The sequence below is a fragment of the Alligator mississippiensis genome, chromosome 7, assembly GCF_030867095.1.
Source record: "Alligator mississippiensis isolate rAllMis1 chromosome 7, rAllMis1, whole genome shotgun sequence".
Classification (NCBI taxonomy): Eukaryota; Metazoa; Chordata; order Crocodylia; family Alligatoridae; genus Alligator; species Alligator mississippiensis.
This window is the reverse complement of record NC_081830.1, coordinates 7,764,974-7,776,261: the sequence shown is the minus strand read 5'-3', so window position 1 is coordinate 7,776,261 and position 11,288 is coordinate 7,764,974. Positions and strand designations below refer to the sequence as shown.

At 59.9% G+C, this 11,288-nt stretch overlaps 1 protein-coding gene across 1 annotated transcript; it reads right to left on the bottom strand.

Moving 5' to 3' along the window:
* Positions 1-3: 3 nt before the first annotated feature.
* Positions 4-10,370, bottom strand: PCK2 (phosphoenolpyruvate carboxykinase 2, mitochondrial). Its single transcript, XM_014604508.3, has 10 exons — positions 10,265-10,370; positions 8,756-9,004; positions 7,161-7,345; positions 6,591-6,794; positions 5,954-6,141; positions 4,547-4,709; positions 4,112-4,330; positions 3,108-3,245; positions 2,918-3,013; positions 4-2,339 (listed from the first exon to the last, which is right to left on the bottom strand). The coding sequence occupies exons 1-10, from the start codon at positions 10,291-10,293 to the stop codon at positions 1,885-1,887; spliced, it is 1,926 nt and encodes a 641-aa protein (XP_014459994.2). The 5' UTR covers positions 10,294-10,370; the 3' UTR covers positions 4-1,884.
* Between the last annotated feature and the right edge of the window lie 918 nt (positions 10,371-11,288).

Here is an 11,288-nt window from a genome sequence, read left to right as displayed (position 1 = left end):
AGCTGTGCTTCAAGTCCTTTATTGCCAGGCTAGCCCGCACGCACCGTGGGTTAGTCCTTACCCATAAGAAAATACTATTTCCTTATAAAACCCTAAATTGACGTTCCCCGCACCACCCTACCAGGCTCTAGCTCCCTTGGTCCTGCCTCTGCCCCCGGCCTGCCTTCCCTGGGCACTAGCCGGGCCTCCAGCTGCGCCCTCATGCCAGAAACTGAAGGCTGAGTCCTTCACGCTGGGTTGGGGTAAAGTTGTCGTGAGGCTGTGGTTGCATGAAGAGATGTGGCCGCCTTGGCAAAGAGGCTGAGGAGTCAAGGGGTAGACAGCTGGTACGTGGTTGGATTGAGTGCTGTAGATTGGAAGCTGGTCAAGGCTTGTTTGCCGGGTCGCAGTTCAGTCTCATATAGGTCATGTCTGTTGTAAGGCAGTAGTGTGGCTACAAGAATAGCAACAGGCAGAGGGAGAGGCAGAAGGAATGGACATAGATGGGTCTTGAGGGACAGGAGAGCACCCAACTGGGCCTTTGGTCAGTCATGACTGGGAATGAACCTCAGGAAGAGCTTGGAGGTCAGAGGATGGGAGTTTGGTCACAGTTATGGCCTGATAGGCATGGAGATGAACCGAGTTTCTGTTTGGGAGACGGATTTGGGTGGTGGGAAGCATCATCCTTAGTGGTGGCAGCATTAGGGGATGGTGGAAGGTCAGCCTGAAGAGGTAGGAACTTCCATGGCCGCGTTGGACATGGTGAAGAAGACATGGTTACAAACAGCTGTTGCGGCTGAGAGAGATGGCCAAGATTCTTCCGCAGTGGAACGTGGGCAAGTAGTACAGCTACAAATTAGCATTAGGAGAAAAAGCCAAGGCCAGCTGGTTTGACACATCTAGACCACAGGCAGATGCCAAGGGCCCAGAAAACCTGGCAGCTGCGAGTCTTGCTGCAGCCCTGCCAGCCTCATGCGTGAGGAAAATTAAAACCTGACTGGAAGGAAGAGCCAACTCCAAAAAGACCAAATCTGCCAGGATAAAGGAGACAAGATGGCTGACTTGTAATCAAGGGAGCAGCTGGGGTAGGCTCATGCTCACACCAAATGACAAGACAGCAGACTCCTGGATGAGGAAGTGTGGGAAGAAAATGGCCAACCTGTAGGTAGGAGGCAAGATGGCCAACTTGTCTGAGGCAAGATGGTGGAACTAGGGGAGAAAGGACAAAATGGTGGAACTAGGGGAGAGGGGACACAATGGCTGACCCACAGGCAAGCAGGAGGGCAACAAATTGGCTGCCCTGCAGGGAAGAATATGAAGTCTCTGAATTTGGGTCACGGGAAAGAACGAGACCAACTCATATCAAGCAAACCAGATGGCCAGTGGCTTGGTCAGAGAAGGTGGCCAACCCCTGTCAAAGAGACGAGAAGGCCAATGCTTGTCAAGGAAACAAGGTAGTGGATCTGGGTCCAGGGCACAAAATGGCTACCCTGCAGACAAGTGGGAGGGCAACAAAATGGCTACCCTGTAAGCAACAGAATTAGTTCTGATTAGTTCTAATCAGTAGACAGCAGTCAAGAGAGCTGACACTTAGTCAAGGAAACATGCTGGCTGGTCACTTCAAAGAGACAAGATGGCAGAACTAGCAGCAAGGGTGCAAAATGGCTGATGGGAAAGCTAAAGAACAAAATAGCTGCCCAGTAGGCAATGGAATGAGGTCAGTAGACTGTGGTCAAGGGAAGATGATGGCTGACCCATGTCCAAAGAGACAAGGCAGCTGACCGTTGGTCAGAGGAACAAGATGGCCTTCCCCCAGGTAGTGGACAGGCCGGAACAAGCCGAGGATGGTGGTGAAGTAGTCATGTAAACAGTCAGTCTCCGTTTCTCCAGTCCCCACTGGCCCCCTCACATCTTCTTCACACGGCTCTCCAGCCCCTCCAGCTCCTGCATCACCTCGCGGGGCAGGTCCTCGTTGACCTGCTCCGTGAGGTACTTGCGTATGTCCCGCGCCTCCTGCTCCCAGAATTCCTTGGGCAGGTGGAAGAGCTCCTGGTAGTCCACGTTGGCCAAGCCCTGGAGATTGAGGGCCCCCTCGCGGGGAACATAGCCAATGGGTGTCTCCTGGGCACTGTCCTCTCCATCCACACGCCGACAGATCCAGTCCAGCACACGGCAGTTCTCGCCGAAGCCGGGCCACAGGAAATTGCCATCGGGGCCCTTGCGGAACCAGTTGACGTGGAAGATCTTGGGCAGGCGGGCGCCGCTCCGCTCCCCCACGGCCAGCCAGTGTTCCAGGTACCGCCCAAAGTTGTACCCGAAGAAAGGACGCATGGCGAAGGGGTCGTGCATGATCACCTTGCCTGGTGTGGGAGAGAATGGCAGCGCCATCAGGTGAGATGCTGTGGGTAATCCGGGACATGAGCATGAAGGGAACCGGGGTGCCTGAGAGTGGGTGGGAGGGAGTCAAGGGGCAATTTAGCATGGCCAAAGGTCAGGAAGTAATGGCGGATAAAGCCAACCTGGTGCAAAGGACTGTGGGTAACTGACTACAGCAGGAGACTATGGGTAATGTGGCTCCGCAGAACGCAAATTCAAAGGACTGTGGCTATGACAGGGCCGCCCTGCAGAGGACTGTGGATAATCTGGCCCCAAAGGACTTTGGGTATTTGGTTATGAGGGCTGCCCTGCAGGGGATTGTGGATAACCTGGTCTCACAGTAGAAAGAACTGTAGGCAACTGACTACAGCAGGGGATTGTGGGTCATTTGGGACCTCAGCACAAAGGATAATGGGTAATTCAGTCCAGTAGGGCCACCCTACAGGGGGCTGTGAGTAATTTGACTCCACCAGACCCCAGCACAGAGGTGTGTGGGTATCTGGAGATAGTGGCATCCTGGAAGGTGGGCACTGAGAGGACCCAGGCATCTGGGCAGTCATACCTTTGTGCTCGGCGGCAGCGGTGGACTCGGAACGCATGGCACTGCCCACAAAGACACCATGCTGCCAGTTGAAGGCCTCATAGACTAGCGGCACCCCTGTAAGGGAGGAGAGATAGTGCCATTAGCCCTGTGCCAGCCCGGGGACCCTGGTGTCCAGGCAGGGTGGCAGGTGGGTGGTGTGTGGCCTTACCTTGGGGTCTCCGGCCACCGAAGATGATGGCATCAATGGGGACTCCCTCAGGAGATTCCCAAGCTGGGTCCATGATGGGGCACTGGCGGGCAGGGGCGCAGAACCGCGAGTTGGGGTGGGCACATGGCTCCTTGGCATCTGGGGAAGGCAGAGATGGGGGACATTAATGGGATAGGGCAGCACCATGGGGTGGAGATGCCAGGGGGCTGGACAGGGCAGGGCTGATGGGGTCCAGCGGGTGGCAGCAAGAAGGGATTCTGGGTAATGGGGAAAGGCTCCAAACTGGGGAAGCGGGGGTCCTGTACCATGGGTCCAGGGCTGGTCCTGCTAGTGGTACATGGGAGTGCCAAGAGAGGGTCTATACCAGGGCTCCAGGGCCAGCCCTGTCAGTCACAGATGTTGGTGTTGGGGGGGCTGTACTGGGAGGGGTGTGGGGAGGGCAGGAGTCTGTGCAGGGGCAGGTTGAAGGGTACATCTCAGAGCATGCCAGTCCTAGTTGCGGGGGCCAGGCAGGCTGAAGGGCACTGGAGCCAGAGCTGCCAGCTGTAGATGAGGGTACCAGGTGGGTGGCTACACTACGGGGGCAGGAGCTGGGGGTGGTCCATACTGGGACTCCAGGGCTATGACAGGGCTGCCCTGCAGAGGACTGTGGATAATCTGGCCCCAGGTTATGGCCCTGCCAGTTGTGGATAAGGATGCTGGGGGGCCTGTACTGGGAGTGGGGTGGAAGGACAGGGGGTCCATAGTGGGACTTAGAGGCCGGCCTTACCAGTTATTGATGGTGGCACAGTAGGGGATATACTGGGGGTAGTACTGCAGGGGCAGGGCCAGGGCTGTCTCTGCCAGTTGTAGATAGAGATGCCAGTGGAGCTTCACTGGGGGGTCTGTCCTGTGGCTGTAGTTGGGGGGCAGGTCAGGGGTGTGCGTACTGGGGCTACAGGGCTGGCACTGCCCATCATAGATGGGGGTGCTGTACCAGGGGTGGCAGGGCAGGAGGTGCATACCAGGGCTCCAGGGCCGGCCCTGCCAGTCATAGATGGGTGTGCGAGGGGGCAGGTGGTGGTCGATGCCCTCCCAGTAGACGCCGCCCTCGCCGGTGAGCCCCACGTTGGTGAAGAGCGTGTTGCGCTGCACTGTGTGCATGGCGTTGGGGTTGGTGCGCATTGATGTGCCTGGCGCCACCCCGAAGAACCCACTTTCAGGATTGATGGCCCGCAGACGTCCTGGGGAGGCAATGAGGGGGGTGGGGTCAGCTACCCACAATCCTTTGCACAGGAGCCAAATCTCCACCATCTACCTGTGATCCTTTGTGCCAGGCTCTGGAGACACTAAGCTACCCACAATCCTTTGCATGGCTACTTACCCACATCTGCTTCTCTGCCCCTGCAATCCATCCATCCATCCCCCTCCACCCCTCCCTCCCCTGCACTCCACCTCACCCTCACTGTCAAACTTCATCCAGGCAATGTCGTCGCCCACACACTCAGCGCGCCAGCCGGGCAGCGATGGCGTCATCATGGCCAGGTTGGTCTTGCCGCAGGCGCTGGGGAATGCGGCCGCCACGTACTTCTTCCGCCCCTCAGGGCTGGTGAGGCCCAGGATCTGGGGGGGGGACCAGGGGATCAGGGGCCCACAATGCCTTGCAACTGAGTCCTGCCCTCCTGTCCACCCACAATCCTCTGTGCCATGCACTTGGCGAGGGGGCAGGGGCTAGGGGGAAGTTCCCTACAATCCCCTGTGCCACCCAATTACCCACAATCCTTTGCCATCCCATCTACCCGCAATGTTGTCCTATGCCCTGGGTAGAGAGGAAGCTGCCCACAATCCTCTGTGCCACCCTTGATTACTCCCATCCTTTGCAGCAGACCCTATGGCAGGGAGTTACCCACAATCCTCAGGTCTCCCCTGTCTGCCCACAATCCTCTGCACCACTGCCAAAGTTACCCACCATCCTCTCTGCCATGTCACGTTTCCCATGATCCTTTGCAGTATGCCCTGGGGCAGCTGGTTACCCACAATCCTTAGTGCAGGAGCCAGACAGCTGTCTCCTGTCTGCACACAATCCTCTCTACCATACCACTTGACCCACAATCCTTTGTAGGGCACCCTGTGGCATCCCCTAATGCCAATGGCCAGGATGGGGGACACTCTCCTGACCCCCCTGCCCTCCAACATGCGTCATCCCCGGCCAGATTTCAACAGGGCTGAGTCACTCATTAACCAATTAATATTTACTCCTTAAATATGCCCTGAAGAAGGGTAAACAGACAGGGTGCCCTTTGGACATCTGCCTGTGACAACTACCTCGGAGCCAGGGAAAGAACCCAGGCATCCGGCGCTTGCCCGTCCGACCCATCAAGGGTTGCTCCCTCCCAGAGCTGGAGTAGAACCCAGGCATCCAGGCTCGACCCCTCATTGCTCTGCCCCACAGGGCCCCACTGCCCTCCCAGAGCAGGGATAGACCCCCTAATCCTTTGCAGCAACCACACCAGCCTACCCACAATACTTTCCAGCAGTCTAACCCTAACGCATCTACCCACAACCCTCAGTAGCAGCTGCATGCCACTCCCCACAATCCTTTGCAGCAGGGTGCACCCCAAACCCACCTCCACACACAATCCTCAAGTCTAACCCAGCACACCTACCCACAATTCTTTGCAGCTGGACCCACCCCAAATCCACCTCCTCACAATCCCTAACCCTAAGCCAGCACACCTACCCACAATCCTTTGCAGCCATCCTCCCCATCCCCACTCCCATGGCAAGATAGAGCCCTGGCCTCCCTCCTTCCCAGCAGCTCCCCGCATGGGTTGCCATGCTGTCCAGATGCCTGGGTCCTGGGTTACCAGCATGTGCTCAGCCAGCCAGCCCTCATCGCGGGCAATGCGCGAGGCGATGCGCAGGGCAAAGCACTTCTTGCCCAGCAGGGAGTTGCCACCGTAGCCACTGCCGAAGGAAACGATCTCCCGCCGGTCAGGCACATGTGCAATCAGTGTCTTGGCCGGGTTACAGGGCCAGTTGTTCACCAGCTCCTCTGTGGGGCACAGTGCCAGGGAGGGGGATCAGGGGGGCAGGTGAAGATAGGGGGTGGATGGATGGGTGGAGGGACTAAGGGGCTGAATGGTGGAGGGATGGATGGGGAGGAGCTATGGGGAAGGATGGATGGAGGGGGGCTACAGGGATGGGTTGAATGGTGGAGGGATGGATGGATGGACAGACGCATAGATGGAAAGGGCTATGGGGAAGGAAGGAAGGAAACAGGCTATGGGGATGATGGATGGAGAGAGCTATGGGGAAGGAAGGAAGGAGGGGGTACAGGGATGGATGGATGGAGAGGGCAGGAAGGAAAAGGAGAGGGGCTATGGGGAGGGACGGATGGACAGAGAGGGGCTACGGGGATGGAGGAACCACACAGGGTGGATGGAGGAGTGTGTGGGACTTCACAGAAGTATGGGTAGAGGCACCCCCCTGCCCCCAACTCACCTTGCAGGGGCAGTGGCTGTCCCACGGAGTGCAGGCACTGCACAAACTCCCCATCACCAAGGGCGCGCAGGGCAGGGGCACCCATTCGGGTCATGATGCGCATGCTGGCCACCACGTAGGGTGAGTCCGTCAGCTGCACGCCCGTCTTGGCCAGCGGCGAGCCCAGCGGACCCATGCTGTATGGGATCACATACATGGTGCGCCCTGTGAAAGACATAGCATGTGGGCACTGGCACCCGCTGGGGGGATGGAGGGAGGGATGATGGATGGATGGGGCATCTGGAGATGGTTGGTGGGATGTATGATGGGTAGATGGAAATGTGGACAGAAGCATGACAGGTAGGTGGAGGGATTGATACATGAATAGATGGATGCAGGGATGATAGGTGGACATATGGATGGATGGTAAGTGGACATATGGATGGAGGGATGGATGCATGAGGCATCTGGAAATGGCTGGCTGGCTGGAACGTGTGGGGATCGGTGGATTGACAGATGAAAGAAAGGCCTTGTGCCCTTTCAGTCCAGGTGCCCGCAGGGGCAGGGCCCAGCGACCGTGGTGCACAGTACCTCTCATGCAGCCAGGGAAGCGGTTGTCCACCGCAGCCTGGAAGTCAGCAGGGCTCATCCAATTGCCGAGCTGCCCGGTGGCACCAGAAGCTGGGATAGGCACCGTGTCCCGCTGCTGCTCTGTCACAATCACCGTCTTGCTCTCCACCCGCGCCACGTCCTTGGGGTCAGTCCGTGCCAGCCAGCTGGGTCAGAGAGGCACTTGGGTGTCCGGGACAGCTCTCAGTCCCATACAGGGCGGGGGATTGGTGTCCAGGATAGCACAGGGGGAAGGGAGCTTCGGGAATGGACCCAAGCATCCAGGACAGACTTCCACCCCCCCCAGGGGGGACAAGAAATTGGGCCCAAGTGTCCAGGACAGACCCCTAGAAGACCCCACCCATTTCCATGGGTAACTTGGTTGGGGGGACGGGGTGGGAATTATAGCCCTGTTGCAAAGGATTGTGGGTGGCTGGCTGCAGCCAGGACATCCTGCAGAGCATTGTGGGTAACTGGGCCCCACATGGTATTATAGGCAATAAGGGTAGAGGGTAATTCAGGGTGCCCTGATGCTGATGCAAAGGACTGTAGGTAATTGGCAAAGCCACCCTGCAGGGGATCATGGGTAATGTAGTCCCACCAAGCAAAGGACTGTGGGTAATTCAGTCTCATGGGATCCAGACACAAACAACAGTGGTCTGCCAAGCACAGGGCTATGGGTAATTTGGCTCCTGGAGAGCACAAAGGACTGTGGGTAAATGACTGCAGCATTGTAGGTAATTCCCCACCCCACCCCCCCAGACTCCAGCACAAAGGACTGTGGGTAACTTAGTGTCACTGGCTGCAGCAAAGTATTATGGGCAATACAGGCATTGTGGGTAAGAGCCAGAGGATCCTGATAAAAAAGGACTGGGATTTACCGGCCCTGGCAGGGCCAGCTGCAGGGGCTGTGGGTAACTGTCAAGAGCAGGGCTGCCCTGCAGGGCATTAGAGATAACCACTGGTACCAGGACTGCCTTGCAGGGCATTGTGGGTAACTTGGGACCACAGGATCCTGACACAAATGACTGAGTAATGTGGTATGGCAGAGCCACACTGCAGGGAGTTGTAGGTTATTGTTGCTAGCCAGGCTGCCTGTCAGGGCATTGTGGATACAAGGGGGCCACAGAACCCTGCTGCAAAGGATGATGGGTAACATGCCATGGCAGGTCTGCACTGAAGGGTTTTGGGTGGTAATTGCTGGTACCAGGGCTGTGCTGCAGTGCATTGTGGGCAACCTGGGGTGGCAGGATCCCATCACAAAGGACTATGGGCAATGCCAGGGCCATGCTGCAGGGGGTTATGGGCAATCACTACTAGCAGGGCTGTTCTGCAGGGCCTTATGGGTAATTGCTAGTACCAGGGCTGTGCTGCAGTTCATTGTGGGCAACTTGAACTGATAGGATCCCAACACAAAGAACTATGGGTAACAGGCTGTGACAGGGCCACACTGCAGGGGGTTGTGGGTAATCACCAGTAGTAGGGCTGCCCTGCAGGGCATTGTGGGTAACTGAGGCCTGCAGGATGGGCTGGTACTGGGAGGGAGGGAGCCCCGGTGTCTAGCCAGCAGCACTCACCAGTTCTCATACTTGGCGAGGCGCTGGAGGACACCCTCAGTCTCCAGCAGGGCCAGCACAGCACCATTCTCGGCCTGCGACCCATCGCACAGGTGCACGGCAGCCGGTTGGCACAGCTGGGCACCCTGCTCCACGAAGGCTCGCACCCGCGCCGGCGCTGCCTCCAGGTCCCCGTGCACCACGCGCAGGGCTGTGTGCGTGCCCCGCGCCCATGCCGCCCGGCAGCCCCGCAGCCAGCGCATGCCCTGCCTGTGAAAGGGAGGCTGTGAGCATGCAGCATGGGACCACAAGTGTGCAAGCTCATGTGGCACCTGGGCATGTGACAAGTCACGAGCCCAAAAGGGGACAAACTGTCACCACCGAGTAGGGGGGCACACTCAGGGCTGTGCCCCGTTGTTATATGCCACCCCACCCCAGTACCAGCTGACCCCCCCCATAACATCCGGCTGGAGGGGGAGGGGGTGCCACATCCCAGCCCCTGATTGGCTGCCAAGTGCAGGCAGAGGAGAGGCAGGGAGGCCTGGCCCCGCGCCAACTGGGCGAGCAAAGTCCGGGTGCCCACGTCTGACCGGACTCTGGTCCCCTCCTCCCCCACAGCAGCCTGCCCCAGGGGCTGCTGGGAACATTGGGGGGGAGGGAGGGGGCACTGGCCCTGACCCCAGGCCGGATTTCCCAACCAACCCAAGATTGGTCACTTCCAGTGTCCCGTGACTGTGCCAGGCGGATGCAGCTGGTACTGGGGAGGGGTGTGGTGGCCACACAGAAAAGGGTGGACACCCAAAGGCCTGCGGGTTAGTAGTGAGGGGCACCAGGAGGGCCCCAGGCTGGACCCTGCTTAGCAAACAAAGCACAACGGAGGTGGGGGAGGGCAGAGCCTGTGACATGGACCACCAGGAAGTGCAATCCAGAAGCATGAGACACTGACACCCACCCAGGCCTGCTGGTGCCCCTCACTCCCGACCCACAGCCCCCTGCTCCCCCCCACTGGTGCCGCTCACTCCCGACCCACAGCCCCTGCTCCCCCCCACTGGTGTCCCGCATTCCCGACCCACAGCCCCCTGCTCCCCATTAGTGCTGCTCACTCCCAACCCACAGCCCCTGCTCCCCCCTGCTGATGCCCCTCACTCCCGACCCACAGCCCCTTGCTCCCCCCTGCTGATGCCCCTCACTCCTGACCTGCAGCCCCTGCTCCCCATTAATGCCCCTCACTCCCAACCCACAGCCCCCTGCTCCCCCATGCTGGTGCCCCTCACTCCCGACCTGCAGCCCCTGCTCCCCATTAATGCCCCTCACTCCCGACCCACAGCCCCCTGCTCCCCCCTGCTGGTGCCCCTCACTCCCGACCTGCAGCCCCTGCTCCCCATTAATGCCCCTCACTCCCGACCCACAGCCCCCTGCTCCCCCCTGCTGGTGCCCCTCTCTCCCGACCTGCAGCCCCCTGCTCCCCCCCACTGATGCCCCTCACTTTCAACCCGACCAGCCGCATCTTGGTGCCCCTCCCGCGCTCACCCCAGCAGGCGAGTGCCCGGCGGCGCCATGGCCCCGCTGTCCCGTGCCGGCGGGAGGGAACCCAGGGGTCCGGGGCGCGCGGGTTAAAAAGGACGCGGGGCGGGGTGGGTTTAACCCCTGAGGCGCTGCGGCGGGGCCGAGGGCGGGGCAGCGGGAGCTGCCGCACCCTGATTGGCCCGGGTTGGGGGCCCGGCTCCTCCCCTGCCTGATGTAACCTAGTCGTGTTCTTGCCCCGGCGGGAGGGGGCGGGGCTAAGATGACCTCTCCCCTCCGGCGAATCCCCGCCCCCTCCCACTTGGCCCCGCCCCTCTCAGCCTTGCTATCCCAGACCCTTTCCTCAAGCCCCCGCCTCTATCCTGTAGCCCCGCCCCTCTCCTTGACCTCGCCCCTCTCCCCTCCGAGTCCCGCCCCCACGCGTGGCCACACCCCCTCTTTCGTCGCCAGGGACGCGACCCACCCACCTCAGCCCCGCCTCCTGGCCCGCCCCCGCCCCCGCCCCCTGGGACGCAGGTGGGGGGTGCCCTGAGACCCCAGGCTCGGAGACCCACGTTCCCCCCACCCCCACAAGGCAGGTTTGCCCAGGGAGGAAGCGAGGATGCGAGGGGCTCCCCTGGGGCTGGGAACATGCCAAGACCTCGCAGGAAGAGGGAGCTCCCAGCCTGAGCCCGCATGGCAGAGCCACAATTACTAGGGGGCCAGGGGCAACAGCAACATGAGCCTGCCAGTAGCACTTAATGGGGCTGCCCACGCAGCACACGAGGCCGTGAGAGCGCAAAGGGGCTGCCCGTCGGGCATGAGGGGCACCAGCAGGGCCATGGCAGCCCCAATCCTAGGGCCGTGGCTCTGTGCTACAAACACACTGGGAACACAGGAGAGGCTATGGCCAGGCCAGGAGCACCATAGATGCTGACACGCGCCTGCAGTGAACCACGCATCTTCTGGGGGCCCTGTGGCACCGTGCGCACGTGCCAAGCCTGCCAGTGCCAACAACAGAAGGGCCAAATGTTGGGAATGGGCTGGAGAC

Coding starts and splice junctions, on each gene's coding strand:
- PCK2 (XM_014604508.3), bottom strand. CDS start 10,293: ATGGCGCCGCCGGGCACTCGCCTGCTGGG. Junction 6,795..7,160: donor CTTCCCTGGCTGCATGAGAG/GTACTGTGCACC, acceptor TGTCTTTCACAG/GGCGCACCATGTATGTGATC. Junction 2,340..2,917: donor CGCTGCCGCCGAGCACAAAG/GTATGACTGCCC, acceptor CTCCCACACCAG/GCAAGGTGATCATGCACGAC.